At 36.4% G+C, this 20,804-nt stretch overlaps 1 protein-coding gene across 1 annotated transcript in view; it reads left to right on the top strand.

The window, feature by feature from the left end:
- Positions 1–1,728: 1,728 nt before the first annotated feature.
- Positions 1,729–20,804, top strand: part of LOC107043433 (neurexin-3) — a gene marked incomplete at its 5' end in the record, with an annotated part of 98,367 nt that continues 79,291 nt past the window's right edge. The window contains 5 exon segments of the mRNA XM_015264946.1: positions 1,729–2,051; positions 6,264–6,555; positions 13,741–14,034; positions 14,147–14,325; positions 18,828–18,999. Coding sequence (XP_015120432.1) covers positions 1,729–2,051; positions 6,264–6,555; positions 13,741–14,034; positions 14,147–14,325; positions 18,828–18,999 — 1,260 coding nt within the window.

The following is a 20,804-nucleotide window of genomic DNA, read 5'->3' as shown; positions in this document are numbered from 1 at the left end:
TTTTTCGGATCCCATCTACTGGATCAAAACTTGGTCCGGTTCTCATCAGGCATCATCTGATCATGTCTACCTGATCAGGACTTGATCTGAATCCACCTGTAGTTTTTTGGGTCCGATCTGCTGGATCAGAACTTGGTCAGGTTCTCATCAGGAATTACCGGATCAGTCGAACCTTACAAAAACTTGATCAAGTTCTGATCGTGTTTCAGGTGGGCCTGAAGCAATTTCCACTCGGGTTTTTTCTCGAAATTTTCTTATAAGGGATCAATCGAATTTTATAAATTTCTTCACGAATATAGACTTTAATAAGCTCTATTCATTAACAACAATTTAAATTGAGTTTTTCTTACAAATCTGAAAAAAATATTTCCAAACACACATTTTTCAACGATCATTCAAAAAATTGTCAGCTATAATACCCCAAGACCGTCAAAATTATTGGATATTTCCTGAATGTTGTATTGCATAGCAACGAGAGGGATCAGTTTTGCAGATTAAAATCCCCAGCGCGCAGGACGTATTGTCGTACGTAATACCCCAAAACTTCGAAATTATCAGGTATTTCCCGATAGGTTCGTTGCAAACAAACGAAGGAGTCAATTTTTCCTGAAAAACTTGACGAGTTCGTTTGTATGCAGGAAACCTTGAGGAAAATATCGGATTAATTTTGAAGCTCGAATAGTATTCAGAAGAAAATGTTTCCATCCAAATTTCGGCCAAGAGAATTGCACTATGAGATAAAATTCATCTGTCAGTTCCAACCAGTCTCGCTCAAACTGGAAATCTTTAATGTTTCATATGAAGTATTCCATGCCAAATAAGTCAACGGCTGACGTTCACCCTTTTGGAACTTGATCTCGATTTTTTCTACGATTGGGGGGCTAGAAAAACTATCTCTCAATTTTTTTCAGATTTTTTCGACAGCCCATTTCGGAGATATGATTTTTTCTTTGATTTTTCGTTTTTTTCCAATAACTTAGGTTCTATTCAGTCGATTTCAATTTATGACACGTCAAAATTTTCGATTTTCTATCATCTATAAGAATATTTTGAGTAATTTTTTTTATTAACCCCTACACTTCACATTTGCAGAAACCATCAGAAAGCTCACTTTCAGGGAAATTCATGAAAAATTCAAAATTTCCAACAATCATCATAAAAATTAAATCAATCAATATAGCTATCGTAATCATTTTTTAACTTCGACTTAATGGCATCAAAACAAACATTTCCATTTCAAACTTTACCACACACCTACATGTATACACACATACAGGCGTACTGGTGTATTAGCAACAATTACAGGACTCATTTATTTAAAAAATATAACTGTCCACTTGTTTTTCGTTAAAATCGACATTTCAACTAATCAATAACATCTCGTTCGCATTAACGATTCCAATTGAATTGAAACAATTACCCAGCAAGCAACTCACAGAGACAATGATAGTTGCGGATAATGTCACTAATATTAGTCACCTAGTTTGTGTAATAGCCTTGCTATTGCGACTGAATATCCAATTAATCGATGAATAATTTTTCATTATGTACTTGGCGTCAGGTGACCTCTTCCCAGTGAATTCATTCATTCCCGAGTAATTTAAATGGAAATTCGATGTTATTAACGCACAGTCATTGATTTTTTGGTCCAATTATAGAACTCCAGCCTCCCAAATAGACGAATATTTTGAGCCCTTGCAAAATTAACCAATACTTCTATTTGTTTAGCTGAAACTCAACTCGGCCGAGATGCTATATTGGAATTCCGTACCCTTCACGTAGGTGGCTATCTTCATCCTGGTGAGGATATGCCCCATTTTGTCGGTCAGCTACAGCAGGTATGGGTCAACGGACATTCATACCTCGAAATAGCCCGCAGTACAGGAAATCATCAGAGCACACATCAGGGTGTAACACCGATTATAAGGGTGACTGGTAAATTTGGTAAACGCAATCATCCGGTTCATCATCCAGTTACTTTCACATCGAAACATACATTCGTTGGATTGCCGGTTTTGAAGGCCTATGTTGAAACGAATATATACTTCCAGGTCAGTAAAATCATCTCCAATTATTTAAGAAAATGACATTGAATCAGTTTAAATTCTAAAAAATTATATTAAAATCATATATCGTGAAAAGCTGCCTTGTAAGAGATCGATGACAGTCACCTCAATTATTCATTTTTGCTGCACTTTCTTTATTCCATGGGCAAAATGATTTTATCTCGCTTCAAGAAACATTGCAAATTCGATAGGAAATTCTATTGAAGGATTCCGCAATTTTATTGCGCGCTTTTTTTTCATAGAAAATGCCTAGTGGAAACTAAATAGAAAAAAAAAGAGAATTTCATCTTTCTACACTCCTTTTTCAATTGAGACATTTTCTATAGAAATTCCTCGATGATTTTACTAAGTTTTTTCAACTCTATTTTATTTTTACCGGAATTCGTTGCAAGCCCCAGAACTTGCAACTGGCCATCGCCCGAGGGCCTTCAGCCAGGTATTAAGAAAGTGGTATAAAATCATTAGAAAACAAAGTGAATATAGTTATAGGTTTACAAAAAAAAGATAGATAAGTTAGAAATTTCCGGCGAGGAATTTGTATTGGAAAATATTTTAATAGAATGAGCTGTATAGATAAATCGGATTCTATTGAATTTTTCTACACTGAAAGAAAAAGAGTGAAGTTCTCAAACAAGTCTTACTCATGGGGTGTATGGCCGGGTCGGTAAGAGTCCGCCTACAAAGCCAAAGGTTCTGGGTACGCAACTTGGCACCGGCAAATTATTTCTGGATTATCTGATTTAGTCAAATAATATAAGGACACCATTAAGAATGTTTGAAATAAAACTACTAAATACCGAGAGCTAACAGAATTGAGCAGCCGAGAGGACAATCTTACGGAAAATGACCAAGATAAGACACCCCGACAACCCACTTCACAACCCCTCGAATACCCTACTCTACGAACCCGGGTACTCTACGAGCGCACCCAAATAGAATCCATCACAGACAGACTCAAAAAATTGACAACAATTTTCGCCCTTAACCTTTCAAGTACGGCGCCCATATCGCGCGGTGTGTCCTCATCAGCCAGCGGCCACCCGTCTACTCCAATTCGCTGTTCAATGCACAACAATTTCTACACTGATGATCAAAACATTATCATCTAAAATTTAATGATAATTTTGAGCTTTCACCAATAAGTTGTTCAATTACGGTATTCCTTTATACACATTTTTCTGGAATTTTTAAGACTAATCTCAGTTTGATAATACAAACGGTTGCCCAAATCGGCGATTGTCGGAAATTTGTGAATAACAAATCAGTAATTCATTGAATCGAAATTTTGTTTGCGCCATTCCACAAAGCAATGTATAGAGTATGTTCGGTAAAAATTTCAGAATTTTTTATGAAAATTAGCTCGATAAACGAGAGGTTTGAATATGCATCTGACATCAAATTTCGTTCCGTATTGTTTATGTATTGAAGAAAAATACTAAAAATGACTTGAAAACAAAATCGCGTCGCATTGTGCTGGTTCTCTACTTTCTTTCTCCATTTTCATCAAACCCTTCAAATTGTTTCACTCGCATCCCATACTTTCCAATGTACAAGAAATCCCTATTTACCTCTTTTTGCGTTCAGTTCTCTATTGTCACGTATGAAAAAATTAGGATTTCCTATAGAAAATCCTATGGAGAATTCGAACATTTCCTACATGTCCTATAAAATGTAGGGGCATAAGGGTTACCATGAGGGTCAAACGTGTCATATGGGGGTCATATATGGGTCCTAAAGGGTCATATTACAGTTATTGAAGAGTAATATGGGGATCAATGAGGGTCATATAGAGGTCATATGGGGGTCATTTGGGAATCATATCAGGGTCATATGCGGTCACATAGGAGTTACGTGGAGGTTATATAGGGATTATATGAGCATCATATGAAGGTTATTTGATCCTCATGAACCTCCTATGCCCTTTGTATGACTCGTATGTCCCCATGTAACCCTCATGTGACTCTTATATAACCCACACATGACCCTTATATGACTCCCACATGATCCCCATATGACCCCCACATAACCTTCATATGACCTCTATATGACCCGCATATGATCTTTATATGATCCGATATGACTCTTTTGACCCTTATGACCCTAAATTTCATAGAAAATCCTATTGAAAATCTTGAAGAATAGCATATAAGAAATCCTTTAGGAAATCCTATCTGAAAAATCCTATAGAAAATGTTCGAATTCTCCATAGTATTTCCTATAGGATATCCTGTGGAAATTCTATAGGATTTTGTCATACGTGGTACACTGTACATTATCATAACATTCAAGCAAATATATCTGTAGATACCAGGCTGAAAGCCTTCAGGCGATGGCCAGTCCCAAACCCCTTGCGGCAAATCACGTTAAAAAAATTAATAGAATTGAGCATATTCGAATCATTTACATACAACCTACAGTTTCACGTATCTCGAGAACCTAACTGACTACAGTTGATTTTCACCATCGTGTGTAATTGCATTCTGATCATTCACTTGAAATACTCACAAAGCGGTATTTTTTCACTGAATTACATTTCACTCTACGATTACCTTTCGTAGAGTAACATTAGCCTCGATTTTCTAGGTAATTTTTATCCAACTGTTCTCTCCGTGTGGTAATAAGAAGTTATGGGTCAGTATAAATTGAAGTGTCAATACCAAGTGGCCCATGTCTTTCCTTTTATTGTTCGCTGTATTATGATAATGTGAAATCAATGAAAGTGATTGTCTCTATTAATTCATTACTAGATCAGTTTATACTATTCTATTTTATTTTATTTTATTTTCATTTCATTTCCGTCTTCACAATTGGATTAATTTAATTTTCGCTATTCTTATTTTTATTATATATTATATATGCACAAGTTAGAGTATTGAATAAAGAGTAATTATTTTAAAAATCAATGAAAAGTATTTTTGTATGATCAAAACGAACACAAAACAAAAGTCATTCTAAACGTCATTCGGGTAATATAAAAATCTCTCCATGTAGTCCTGAAAATTTTTTAAATCTATTTTTCCCTTCATATGGTAAAAGGATATCGGTACTCTTCATTCCTATGGCCGGATTCCAATTATTATGATGAAAGGGAAATGAAAAAAGGAATTAGAAAGGAATAATCGGCTAGAAAATGGATTTTTTTTTCTTTTATGTCAGCGGGAACTTCGAATCATTTTTTTTCTTCAAATATTAGAAGAATATCAATTTTTCAGTGAGAACAAATTTAAAAAAAACTTTTCAATGTCTCCGGAAAGTTTTAAAATCGATTTTTTTTTAAGTAATGAAAGAATACCTACAAACTCGATTCCTTCGCTTGTCTTTGATAGGATGACTAGAATTACACGAATGTCAATGAATTGCAAAAATCACGATTTGGGGACTAAAAATGTTCTGCCGACGACGGTGGCCGAAGCGGTAAATCGCTCGGCCGGACGGCGGCACCCGTGAGGCGCGGGTTCGAGTCCGGCTTGGGCAATTGCGATTTTTAATCTTTCGGAAACCGTCGAACGGAAATCTAGATACCGAGAATCATCGGAGAATTGTTAGGAAAACATTCTTCGATGAAGCTCGGTCGATGGACGCCCGTGTCGACCAAGGTTTTTTTCATAGTTTCCCTTGGTCACAAGGAGAGTCTGTACGTAGGGTACAGCTCCTGGGGTACAATGCGACACGGTTGGAGAGAGGAAGTCAGTCGGCCCATGAAACCGCAAATATGTAAAAATCCGAATAGGGTATATATGGCAAGGAAAATAAAAGACTAAAAATGTTATGGGATTATTATTATGTAATTAGCAATTCATTCATTTACTCATTTCCAATTTATTCGAAAAATAATTATCAAAACACGACTAAAACCAGATGTGTCACTGACTAACCTATAGGGTAAAAGCATTCATAATCAGGTCGGTTTTAGATCTCTTATAACTATAGTTGAATTTTACTACCACAAACCGACATAAAATCCGACCGAGAACGAACGAATTGGTAGAGTATACGATGAAATGTTAAGTATACAATGAAATTTTTCGACTCGGGTCGATTCGCTAGTCAAACTAATTTATTCGGGTGATGATCGATGCCGCCACGCTTGTCAAATATAGGTCAATCAACCTGACTTGACCCAATTTATTATGATGAAATATAAAAATCCCGAAAAAATAATATTTTTCAATAACGATGTATTCTTTTCTATAATAGTTCAAAACCAGAGAAACAAATGGCCTGATTTTGTTCAACGCCGGCCGCGAGCGTGATTTCATAGCTGTTGAATTGGTTAGTGGACACATACATTATGTCTTTGATCTCGGTGATGGACCAATTCGCATCAGAGATTCATCAAGGTCACGTCTCAATGATGGAAAATGGCATGCTGTTAGCATCGGCAGGCCAGCACCGAAGCGACACACATTGGCGGTAGATGATCACGTCAATGCAGTTAATAGCCAAGGGAGCAATGAAAATTTGGATCTCGACGGTATACTGTACATAGGTATGTTCCATCAAAGTGAATCAATTCCATTTTTTAGTCAGTTCAAGTAAACAAATGAACATCCTTCGGCTATTTTCCCAAGAAAATTAAACAATTATGATCAAATAGTGGAAATGTCTGTGGAAAAGTCAAAAACTATTTTTTACGTTTTGATGAGTTATTTTTCAACCAAAAGAATTAATTCTATAATAAATATTATAAACTAGAGGGCTTCGCCCCCTGCTCGCTGCACTCGCCAACTCCGGGTGGGCTGCGCCCACCCCCCCCCCCCCGCTCGCTCGTCCCCAATCTTNCCCCCCCCCCCCCCCTCGCTCGCTCGTCCCCAATCTTCATGGGTATGTTTAGGTATTGTATTATATAGAAGAAAAAATTCGTGGAATGGTTTACCTCCTTTGGAAAATTGAGGTTTTGATTATTGGTAATGATAAATCTGATTTAATTCAATTTTCATCAAGCTATAGCAGATTGTTTCCATTTTTTACATTACGTCACACCTCAAAAATGATAGTTCTTACCATTTATCGAGACTTTAGACTTGACCAGCGGAGGTATATCATGTGTCAATTTCAAGGTCTCATCGAGTTCCTCAAATTGAGACCCCATATTATCCACTCCACCCACTAGATCAATTGTCATACGCAATAATATAGCGATTTTAGCATGTCACGTTTTGAAAATTTCCATGTTTCAACTTCCAATGACGAGATTTGTTCACTTTCTGTTCAAATCTGTAGATATCTTATGCCCAGGTGATAATATATTAAATTACCTTGAAATTGGCTCTTGAATTATTTGACCAAGGCTAATTTTCCTTGCCAGATGAGAGTTTTCGTCCAAAAATTCAATTTCATGATGTTTATTGTAAATTCAGCGTGGTTTGAATTTTTCTATAACTATTGATCAAGTGAATGAGTGTGAGTGCTATTCATATACCATTTCAAAGGGTATTTGTTGTTATAGCACGGGAAAATCAGGGCAATTAGAATTTAAAAAATTGGTTTGGGTTGTTGGTCGCTCGCTAGCTTCGCTCACTCCCATTACGGGTGGGTTGTAATTCGACGGGGTTTTTGGTCGCTCGCTGCGCTCGCTCCCATTGTGGGAGGGTTGGAGTGGGTGTGACCCATCACGGGTCGAACCAATAACTTCCCGACCGATTCCCATTTGTCTGTTTATTAAAACAAAAAACTTAATTTTCGAAATTTTCATCTTGATAACTAGAAAACGGTTGAGACGATTTTACTCAGCAGTCAATTTAAATTGAATCACATATAGTTGCATCGATCAGATGAGCATCGGATCGATCAGATGAGCAACAGATTCCATCGTTTTTCTATGTAAAATTAGTGAATTTTCGAGGAAAAACTTATTTTTGTTCATTTTTGTCACATGTCTTATGCGAATCACTAACAGACCGCTGAGTCGATCATTCTCCTAATCGAATTAGTACTAAGTTCCATGAACACGCATCGATTGAAAAAAAGAAAAAACGCCCCAAAAAGAAGAAACGCAATTTTTGAAAATTCTATCCAAGTTAATGACCAACTGCGGAGGCAATCTTCATCATGGATATTCAGTCAGTCTCGAATGATATGGAAATCCAATTGTTGATATAAAAAAAGAAAAAAAAAGAAAAAATAAGGACATCTATCTTATCGACTGTCAAGTGGATATCACAATTCTGACAATTTCTTGAAATATTTTTCTTTATGGCATGCCGTGCAATAAGTCGAGTTTATCGCACGCTGCGCTTCGTACAGCGTGCTTCAAACTCGACTTCTGCACGATGTGGCATAAAATAGTATAGACCACTCGGGCATAAACTTCACATTCGTCAAAAACGAAATTTGTGTTCTTGTACTCTAATGTACTATAAATTGTCCTCGACATTATTTTGTGAAATAATTAAAAAAGATAAAAATGAAACCACTATAAAAAAAACTCCAAAAAATTCGAATCCAAAAATTAATTTTCCTATAACTCCAAAACCGTTGAGACGATTTCACTGGAATTTGACTCAAGCCTTAGTCATACCGAGCTGCATCGACAATGACGGCAGAAAGTCAATCCCATCGTTCTTCTAGGAGAAATAATGAAATTTTTGAAAAAACGTGATTTTTCGACGTTTTTTCACTAGTTTTATCGGAAAATCTGAAGAACTGCTGAGACGATGTTGTTCAAAATGTAATCAGTTCTAAGTGACATGAGAACACGTCGATTGCGTGGAAAAAAATTTCAATCGAATCATTCGTTTAAAAGAAATCGTTGACCAAAATATTGGTCACATACGCGCACATACACACACACACACACATACACCCATCCAAAAACGTCATAGAATTTTTCCAAGGGTCATGAAACATGCAAATATGATGAAATATCCACATTCGATTTTCGGGGTCATTACAATAACTTCCTCCCTACGGGTCGGGAAGTTAAAAATTACGACATATATTGATCTCATGCAACCAGGCTAGCGCGTGTGCCACCTAGTGTCCAAAAAATAAAGCGTGAAGTAATTGTTGAATGCTCCCCTAAGAATCAAATGATGAATTGAATGTCTTATATATTTCCATTCACCGCGAGAGCCTTTTTTTCACTTTTCGATTATTTATTTTCATCAAAGACGACCGCACAGAAAGAAAAATTCAATAAAAATTATCAAGAAAAAACGTTACCGGAAAACGATTCCCCATTATCGATTACGTTAATTGTTCCGTCATTTTTACTGAATATTTCTCTCCGTACGCATGACACAAAAATGAAATTTTCTCAACTTCTAATCGTGATAACGTGGAACCTATTAAATTTAAGAACATCGAACTCCATACTGAATGAGAGAAATATTCAATCTATAAGATGAAATTATTCCCACTTTTTTGGCATTTCATTTTGCAATACTACAAACCGTCAATGTTTGGCGACTGCACTTATAAAATAGCTAGTAGGTACCGTCCATCAAAGTGATTTAATTCAATCCCTCAGTCGGTTAAAACAAACAGATTGACATTCTTCACTGTGCGGTAACGCATTCCCTCTTTATTTCGATACGTATCCGTCCTGAAACTGCCATCAACAATGTACAACAACATTTCCACAACAGAATTTACCCTCATTCAACATTGTCCAATTCTGTGAGTTCAATTTGACGACACGACAGGACATCTGTGGGTTTCCTTTTACGCCCTACCAGCTCAATTCTACGGGCCGTCACACCACTGAATTCGGTTTAAACTATATGGATTGTACGGATCATTGTTCGTTTGGATTCCCAATGCCAGTTGACGAGCGGTTTTCACAACAAAATGCTCAACTGCATTCCTCTAATTGTGGAAAATTTCAACAATCCATTGTACTGACATTTGCAGACTACAGTATTATTTTCAACGAATGATATGGTTGTGGATTTAACAATGAAAATACATCTCGCATATTTTAATAACCATCCATGTTAGTGGATTTTGCATCTGAATGGGAACTTTGTTATCTTCATTTTTGAGTCTTTTATGTTATATCAGCTTATTATGATCCAAAAACCCGAAAATACAATTTTTAGACCTGTTACTAAATTTAAGGTTGTTTAACCTATCAAGTGGACAATTCAGTTGAAACGAAAAATAAAAGTGACTAAATAAATCGTTCATGTTATAAATTATTTTTCTCATCAAATTAGAAGTGTTATGGCGTACTTTTCCGGTCTCAAAAACAATAATTAAAGGAAATGTTCATCAATAATGGAGGACTTTTTACTGCAATGATAACAGTCGAATTTTAATCGGGCAACATCGCATGCTTCGGCTAGTAGTGGGGTTGTAACAGTGAGATGAATGTGCGTTTGTGTGTGTTATACGTATCCATATGCATCCAGCCCTGAATTATCGTTGCCGACTTTACCGACCTCGATCAGTTGTTGCGCGGTATTGTCGCGTTCCTCGACCCGTAATGGTGGTCGATTTTTTTTAGAGGAATTCGAAAATCAATCGAAGATATCACGCCTATATGGCCCTCGTGACCCTTACTTGTTTTCGTCGGCGATAGATGATACATAGTCTAAAGTAAATGGCTTGTGGTTTTTTTTCAATATCTTTAGTATCTCACCCATGCAACATCTCGATCAATGCTCACACGATAACGTTTCTTCCCTAATCATAATGTTACAAGAAGTGATTTGCAAAAATTAATTTCTCACTAGGATGCGCCGATGGAAGGATTGATATTATTACTAACGTGTTGCTCAAATATGAACTTGACATATGAAACAATATCAAAATTATGGTGAATAATGTGGGTTTTGGCTAAACATCCTTAATTTTCGTTCAAATGTAGGTTTTGTTGAACCCTATTCATCGACCTCAATTAAAATTCAATTCATACACGAATTTTTAGAATTCCCTCAAAAATTGATTGAGCGACAATAAATAAATAAAATGGTCTCAATTAATTGAATAATGGCTTAAAAAATTATTTCCATGCTCCATTGACCGAGTTCGAAGCTGAAGATGATAGTAATAATCGTTGTTTTCATTTATAGAATAATTTTCAAAAATTTCGTATTTTTTGAAAATGAGAATTCCACAGATATTTCTGGATGTGATGCTTCAAATCAATTCAATTATACTTCAACATATTGGTTTCAAGGCCACCCTGTCAGAGTTAGATGACCATTTCGATAGCTATATCCGTTGGTGTGATTTCTCTGATGGGTTTTACAAATTTCGCATTTTTCTCAAATTTCCCTGAAAGTGAATTTTCCGACGATTTCGTCAAATGTGATTCTTTCTGTAAATATGATCGAAGTTTCTACATAATACAAATAGCATCATTGTTTCATTTGATTTATACAAAAATTTTCACAAGAAGCTAACACAATTGATTGAGGAAGAAATATAATTCAATTTAACGGAATAATATAAAACGACAAATGATATACAATAGAAGAGTATGATGTGCAAAATGATCATTCGGAAACATATCGCTAATTTATTAGCAAAAGTAGCAAATGGGATGAAGACAAAAGCAATTCCCCACTTGTTTTTCGTGGATCCATTGTTTTATTATTGCTATAAATTTAACAAGAACGGATTTTCAAAATTAATTATCGAACTAGTGAAAAGGGTTTCCGTCATGAGTAAATAAATTAAATTCACTAAATAAATATGAGATTTTCTGATCTATTAAATGTCACAATTTAATATTCACTAGCTACTGTTAATAAGAGATATTAATTATAAAGTAATTGAGGCATAATAAATGGATGATCCATTTCGACAAAGTTATTTCACGGCAGCTCCAATTTACCTCATTAATCATAAAATGTTCACTAATGATGGAGTGGTTGAAGGCAACGTCCATTGGTCAGAGATTTGCATGGCACTATTGCCGGATACGATGAAGCACAAATCCCAGAGATGAATTTTGGTAGAGAGACATTAACTCGCGCCGATCATGAACTCTATTCCCCAATTTTCACATAATCTACATGTTGATTGCAAACGAGAAAATTAGTTGCAATCAACACTTCCTTACAATTTTTCAATTTCCAGTTGATGATTTCAATCAAACGTTTTCCATTGACCAGCCTTCGAAAAATGGTTCAGAAGTGGATTAGTTTTTTAAGGATGTTTAGCCAAAACCCACATTAGTCACCTTAATTTTGATATTGGCTCCTATGCCAGCTTCATATTTGAGCCACATGTTAGTAATAATCTTAATCCTTTCATCGGGGCATCCTAGTGAGAAATTAATTTCTGAAAATAACTTCTTGCAATATTATGCTTAAGTGTCTGTGTCTGTGGTGCTGTTGGGTCTTTATAAAAAAATAAAATATAAGGAAGAAACGTGACCGTGTGAACTTTGATCGAAATGTTGCATGGGCTAGACACTCAAGATATTGAAAAAAAGGACGCTTCAATACGCACCTTTGTTATCACGGGTGGATTAGTTTTTTAAGAATGTTTAGCCAAAACACACATTAGTCACCATAATTTTGATATTGGCTCCTATGCCAGCTTCATATTTGAGCCACACGTTAGTAATAATCTTAATCCTTTCATCGGGGCATCCTAGTGAGAAATTAATTCCTGAAAATAACTTCTTGCAACATTATGGTTAAGGAAGAAACGTGACCGTGTGAACTTTGATCGAAATGTTGCATGAGTTAGACACTCAAGATATTGAAAAAAAAGAACGCTTCAATACACACCTTTGTTATCACGGGAGGAAGATTCTGTCCAAATTTCAAGTCGATATCTCGATTTTTGCACACGTTAGCGCACGTACAAGGATTTTAATGAAAAAACAGAAAAGGGGAAATATCTCAACAACTTTGAATGGACGCGTATATATGTTTTTATTGATTTAGTAGAGGACATCGAGACGAATATTTTGAAAGAAAAAAAATCTAAATCGGTCCAAGAATTTTAAAGATATTCGTGAAAAACGATTTAAAAACGAATCGCTTTATCTCAAAAATTACTTGACCGATCAGGCTGAAATTGTGCACCGAGTTAGTCCTTATTAAGACCTACAATCTGACAAAATTTCAATTTTGTTTGAATTATTTTAGCCACTTCATTACTCAATTTTCTAAAAATTAATCATCGAGAAGGTGGCGGTGGACATATTCACATACAGACATGGTCGCCAAACTTCGTATTTTTACGTTTCAGACCATTCTACATCATTTCCAATGAAAATTAGGGAATGTGAAAATCCGACGATTACAAATCTCCCATTCGGGAGCAAAAGGTGAACTCAAAATACACTCACTCGATAATGAACTCCCGAGTCTAGTGCATTCTCGGTTTTTATCCAAAAACCGCGGCACACCTGGATTGCCTCGATTCGTCTTTGTATTCGTATTACAAAACTGTCTCGTGTTGTAATATGATGCTGAGTCGATCAACACCTAATTTCTTTACAATTATACAATGGAATATTCTGGGGTACAGCATTTCCAATGACATAACACTAAAATACATGCAAACCCCTATGAAATAAAATACCACACAAATATAAAACAGAAGTATTGAAAATAATAATTAAATTCTCTTTTAATCATCTTCCTTTCAAACTGAAATGCCTTATTGAAATATATATTTCGCCGTTCACTCAACCCTGTTTGTTGTGACGAGTGAATAATGGAGTGAATGAAATTTCCATGATATTAAAATGACGTAACAATTTCAGGTGGAGTGGAGAAGAGTCAGTACGCTCAATTACCGAGCCCCATAGTGAGTCGTCAGGGCTTTGAGGGATGTCTAGCGTCACTTGACCTGAGTGGCGAGAGTGTTGACCTCATGTCAGATGCGGTTGTAACAAGTTCACTGGTGGAATCAGGATGTGATGTTTACGCTAATATGCATTCTGGCAAGAAATGTACACATGACATTTGTGCTAATCATGGAGCCTGTGTGCAGCAGTGGAACAGCTACACTTGTGACTGTGATATGACGAGTTTCGGTGGACCAACGTGTAATGACGGTACGATAATTAACATGTTCATTCCGAATAGATAGTTTATGGAATGCCATTTCACGTATTATCAACGTCTCAGTGTCGATCAACTTTTTATGAACTTGATGTTGATTTGCAGAAGCCGTTGCCTATGAATTTGGACCAGGAAGAGGATTAATTACCTATACATTCCCGACTGATCGTCGTCCTGAAATGAAACGAGATACTGTAGCTCTAGGGTTCGTTACAAGCACTAATGACGCTGTGCTCCTGAGAATGGAATCAGCGACGAGTAATGATTATCTGGAAATTGAAATTGTTAGTACATAAAATTCGCGGATTCATTTTTTATAAATACACAGCGAAAAAACATCAGGAAAAATTACGTGACGAAATGTAAGAGTGATACGAAATCCTCTTTCAGGAATTTTTACGTAAAAACTGGAGAAAAATTTGACGTGAGAAATAGATTCACTTGAGTTTGAGAAATTTTATGAATTGAAACCTAATTTTTACGTAATTTCCATAGTACTTTTTCTGCAAATTTTCCCCATGTATATCATCAACATCAACATTCAAATTTTGTCCAAAATTGTGACTCGGAAATACTGATTACGACCCCAATTTTGTTTTTTTATTTAAATCTGCAACTTTTTTCCGACAATAACAGATGAAATGCAATGTAGAGCTGTTCAAAAAACAGGAAAACAGAGTAACAGTACTATTTCAATAAATTCCAATGAAAAAATTACAACTTATAGCAGAACAAAAACCTCGTAATTGTGTTTCTGAAATACCAATACAAATTCTACATAATAGAAGTAGTATTTTGCCGGGCTCGCCTTGGGCTGGGACGCCTACCCTACACGAGTAAAAAACTCCGTCGCAACAGCCCGGGAATAGGAGGTTTCATCGTTAGGCCTATAAAGTATTTTCTGACGAATGTGAGTTTATAATCCCAGCCGAAGGCGAGGACGAATGTGATTATAATCCGAGCCGAAAGCCATCCCATTCGTCAGAAAATACTTTGTGGGCCGGGTGATATAAAGTTTTTCTTGACACTGCTGCTACGTTCACCTCGTGCCGAAAAGTGCCTTTTCGTTTACTCGTACACAGAGAAATATCGTCATGATATCACAAAACTAATTTCTTGCGCCAAATATCTCATTTCTTGAGGATAAATTTCTTGGGTAGAAAGTTTATGCAGGGGAAAACCTCGAGATATTAAAATAGTATATTATGTCACCGGGCGATAAAAGTATTATCTGGCGAATGTGGCATTATGCACACAACACATAATCACATTCGCCAGATAATGCTTTTATCGCCGTGTGGCATACGATATTTTATGTCGTTGGGCCCGAAAACGGCGATCTAACCGAGTGAACGAGGTTAGAATCGCAGTTTTTTCGGGCCTAACGACATAAAAATATAACCGTCGCTTACGCTCAATCCCAGGTAGGACTCGCCGAGCTTCAACAACCGTCCCAACTTGGCTCAACCTCGACTTGCCGAGTGTTGGTAGACAAGCATGGGCCATAATTTAGCCAATGGTTAAGCCAGTGTTCAGCCAATGGCGCATCGTGAGCCTTGGTTACTAGGGTCGGACCAAGCATGGACGAAGACTGTCCACCGACGCTTGGTCAATGAGGGGCTACCAACCTTGGCCCAAGCTTGGTGGCCAATGAGTAGCCAGAATCGACAGACTTTCATTGGCGGCCATTCCTGGTCCAAGCTCTATTAGCCCGTCTTCGGCCAAGCATCGGGTAGCACAGCCTTCATCCAGCATTGGTCCGACGTAGCCAAGGTTCAAGCTCTACCACTGACTGACGACTGGCTCAGCCACTGGCTGAATTATAGTCCACGCTTGTCCACCAATGCCCGATGAGTCAGGGTTGAGCCAAGCTTGAACCAGCTGTTGAGAAGAGGGGGAGGGAGGCGTATTTGTAAAAACTCTCAGGATTAAAGGAAGGGGGAGAGGACAGAATAATAATAATAATAATAATAATAATAACAAAAATCGAATTTCCAAGTATAATGAAAAATTGAAAATCTGGGTTCATCAACAATATTCAGGTGGGGGGAGAGGGGAGGTATTTTTTCACACCCCTCGAATAACCAGGTGGATAATAAATAATGAAATCGAAATTAATTCCGATTATATTTAAAAACTCATTCAGCAAAGAATGAAATCGAGATAGAATTCATATACGGACGATTTGAGTCAACAGTAATAAGAATTGCGCGGTAGACTAGGGGTTAAGGCGTAGGACTAGTGATGTTAGGATCGTGGGTTCGAAACCGGCTCGGGATGGATTATTTTAAATTAACAAATTAGGGATTTTCACTGAAAGATGCGTTAGGGGTGGGTGATTAGAAGATAATCAATCATAAAAATGAATGAAAATTATTTTTGATTTTTTTAAACATTTAAATCAATATACATTAGTCACGGCTAACGACTGGCGACCGAGTCAGGCCCAGTCTTGGTAGCCAAGAATGGCCCAGCGTTATCATTTCGGTGCTCAACCAGCCTTGGGCCAGCCTTGGACGCCTATATTGGCCCGTGACTGGCTAAGGTTGAGCCGCGCTGGGACCATTTGTTAATTCCTACCTGGGATCGCTTTAAGTTCGAAGGAAAGCCATATCTTCTTTTTCTTCTGTCAAACTATTTTTGTCTTTTAAGGAATGTTATCTCATTTCGAAAAAAGACATTACCTTTTCATTCAGTAATTTCCTCCTTAACCCGAAGAGCACCGATTGCTGGCCTGAAACCTACCGTAAATTGATAAAATATGTATGCCATGTTCTTCGCTCAAGAAATGATTTTGTGATATTATGTCGATTTTTCTCTTAGTCTAAATGAAAAGTCTTTTCCTTACTCCTCAACTTCTCCTAGCCGTAACGGTCATCACAACAGTTTAAACGAATGTATCAAAAAGAAAGAGTTATAACCAAACAATTCTCTCTGTGCCTCGGCTTCGCCTCGGGCCGCCAGCTTCACACTCGTGGAAATTCCGTCTCACTTGTATTGAAATATACTATTTCGGCATGACGTGAACGTAGCAGCAGTGAAAATAGTATATTTCGTAACGAGTGCAAAAACATTTTTTCACGAGTTACGAACAATATTTTTCATCACAATGTGGCGGAAATTGGACTTTTAGGCACGCGGAGCGTGCCGAAAACTTCACTTTTCGTCACAGCGTGGTGAAAAAATATATAAAAATATGGACTGCCTAGATTTGATGTTGGAAAAAATTCAGTAAAAGGTCCAAATTAATGAGGAACCTCATTCAAGAGAAAAATTAGAAACTAATTAATACGTGCTCTTACGCAAAATGTCATAAACAAATCTTAAAGTTCGCCAACAAAACTTTGAAAACTATAGAATTGTTTTAGACTCGCATGTTTTTGTAATTGAATTATTTTCAACCAATATTACGAAAAAATGTAAGTGTAGTTCGTTGTCAGAATTTCAATTTGAGAGAGCTAAAATGGACTGTAATACCGAAACAGCCTAAATTATCAAAAATATTACCTTCATACATTCCTCCACCAGTCTAAAAAATTGCAAATTTTTTCTCGAACGCGAAAAAATTCTACAGCGAAGCAGCAAACGAATAGTGCATTTTCCGCTTGGAGTAAAAAATACCATTTTTTGGGAGGACCAAAAAACTTATTATCTTTCTCGTTATCAGTCGGTGGGAATGAGAATTTAGTTTTCGAAAACAAAATCAACTTGAACCGATTCACCGTTCTGCTGCTTAATGACATTTTCGAAAAATGGATAAACATCCTCAATTCAATTCTCTCGACAAAATGCCACCCGAATATATCGATCGTCCCGCATAATGTAAACTTCCACCGCCCTATTAACACTGTTCATTGAAACATCCCCACGAGACTATTCGCCTCATTAAACCCAATATTTTTATTGAAACACCGAATATCACGTGTACTATTTTATTATCGTCATATTGTTTCGTAACTGTATTACAAACTCTACCGATGCGATAATCAATTCCCTGGTCTATTTATCCACAAAATATTCGTACCAGTGCTGATATATAACCATCAGCCTATCAGATTGCCTATGCATTAGGGTCTTTGAGTTAAATCCCAGGACTAATACCGTATGATCGATTATACAATCGTGATTCAATTATTTCCATTGAACACTCAGTGCACGGATGGTTTATTTTACTAATAGAGGTATAACACTAGAAACACATAATCAAGTACACCTCCAAGGAATATTGTGCCCTGTACGGAGAGAAATATTCTGTAAAAATGACGGAACAATTCACGCAATCCGCAATGGGGAATCGTTTTCCGGCAATTTTTATAGGAATGGGAGAGAAGAAATCTGAAACGTTCAATGAATTTTCAGGTTCATCACCGAACAAAGAACGAAATTGTCACGTAATTTTTTCCGAAGAAGTAAAATCTTACAGAAACTTCGCGACTTATTATGCCTCCAAAATCAAAAATTCTTGAACGTTCAACAATTTTTATGAAGCTAGTGAGTTATTTCTACATTCCGTTCCATAAAATTTCTCAATCATTGGAGAAAAATTACGGAACGACTTATTGTCCCCACAGCGGTGAATCATCAGACGGCTGGTTAATTTTTACGGAACAAATCGTAGAATTTACGTGGTGATTCGTACAATTTCAATTCCGACTCACAATTTTTATTGAATTTTACTTCGCTCGCGGATTACGTTCCGAACCATATTTTTTGTTTTTTTTCTGGTAATTTTCATTGAATTTTTTTCTCAGTGTGCATGAAATCAATGGAAATTTATATTTTTCAGGTCGAAGGAAATGTTTTCGCTGTTTACAATATGGGCACTAATGATCATCCAATCGGCGAAGTTGGGGTTAAAGTCAATGACAACCAGTATCACGTTATCAGGTTTACGAGGAATGGAGCCAACAGTACATTACAAATTGATGATTATAATGTGCAGTCCAATCATCCGTCCGGTGAGTTATATTTTTTTCTTGTTCTTATTTCAGAAGAATGCGAGGATTTACGACGTAATATATTGGGCTTTTATGAGAATGAGTTTCATCCGGAAAAGAATTACATGAAGCAAGGGGTCATTCTTCATTATTAGATTTTTAAGAATATACGAGTGTTTTCACCAATTATTGGTATGGTTTTGTACCTTCAAAAATTGAATTTTGTCACAATAAAAACGCATGTCTGAATTTCATACACCTTTTACAGACTTGTTTCAGACACTAAAATACGTCTGAATAAAATGAAAATTTGTTTGAATTTCAAACTAAAATTAAGATGTTTAGACATCTATTCGCCTGAAATTCAGACAAATTTTCATTTATTCAGACGTTTTTAGTATTTGAAAAATGTCTACAAAAAGTGTGTGAAATTCAGACATTCGTTTTTGCTGTGGTTGATGCTTCCTATGTGGCTTTCTCATCATTCGAAAGGTCTCTAATTTTTCTTTTAATTTTATGACGCTCACAACGTTAATTTTTTAATTTTGTAAGTTTTTGATAAAATTTTGGGTGTCAGCAGAGGTCAATTTTTTATCGCGTTTTTAATATTTCCGACGGAAAATTTCCGTTCTTTTGATTAAGCATTGTGTCAAGTAGCTCATATCGTCAGAAATGCTTTCACATTGCCAAAAAACTATAAAATTGGGTGCTTCCCTCGCTTCGATTGAAGATTTTTTCCTTTCCTCACCCAAAGTGACTATTTTTATGGAACATATTAAAAAATTTGACTGGGACTCGGATCCGCTCTATCCGAAAAAAATTGTTTTCAAATTTCGTAAAAATTTCCCAATTTCTTATTTATTTCTTTTTTCATTCAAGAATTCATTATTTATGGTTCATAAATGGCCGATAAATGAGGAATTTTGAAATGAAAAAATAAAAAATTGGACAAAACTTAAAAAAACAAAATTTGAAAAAAAAATTTGGATAGAATGAATCCGACTCCCAGTCTTGTCTTTCAACATGTTCCGTAAAAATAGTCACTTTGGGTAAAGAAATGAAAAAATCTCCAATCGAAGTGGCGGAAGGGGGTACCATGCAGTTTTCTACTTTTTTCGGCAATTTTAACGCATTTCCGATAATGTGAGCAGAGCACATTCCGTAGCGAACCGGTAAACCAGTTTAAGGCGATTTAGACTATTGGCCAATTTTTAATGAATATCTCGGAACGTAAAGGAGATAGCAAATTTTTTGTAATAACCTTTCTTGCAGAGCGAATTGAGAGCTATAAAAAAGCTTAAAATAAAAATTTCGCTATTTCTCTTAGATTCGGAAATATTCCTCAAAAACTCAGCGAAGAGCTAAGTCGACTTAAACCGGTTTACCGCTTCGCTACTTAATTGGCACCATGATCAATCGAAAGAACGGAAAATTTCTGTCGGAAATACTTATTCAGAACCCGAAAAAAAATGACCTGTGCTGAAACGCAAAATTTTGTCAAAAACTCAGACTTAAAAATTAACGTTGTGAGCGTAAAAAAATTTAAGCCTTTTGAATGATGAGAACGCCATATAAGAATCCTCAACAAAATTAAAATTTTGAAGATACAAAACCATACCAATAATTGGCGAAAACGCCGATATATGGGGCACTCCATTTTAATTTAGCCACTTTTTGTATATTGGAGTCTCAAACAAGGTGATTCGTCCCATTGTCAACCCCCATGTTGCACGAACGACGTTACCGATATGAAAGACAATTCTAAACTGACGTCTGTTCCATGAAAGAACGACTGTCCCTCCACTGGAAGGCCCAGTCTCCCCCCC

Source organism: Diachasma alloeum, unplaced genomic scaffold, assembly GCF_001412515.2.
Source record: "Diachasma alloeum isolate Michigan unplaced genomic scaffold, Dall2.0 Dall_scaffold_00572, whole genome shotgun sequence".
Lineage (NCBI taxonomy): Eukaryota > Metazoa > Arthropoda > Insecta > Hymenoptera > Braconidae > Diachasma > Diachasma alloeum.
Note: the sequence above shows the minus strand (reverse complement) of the source record. Positions and strands in the feature narration are given on the sequence as shown.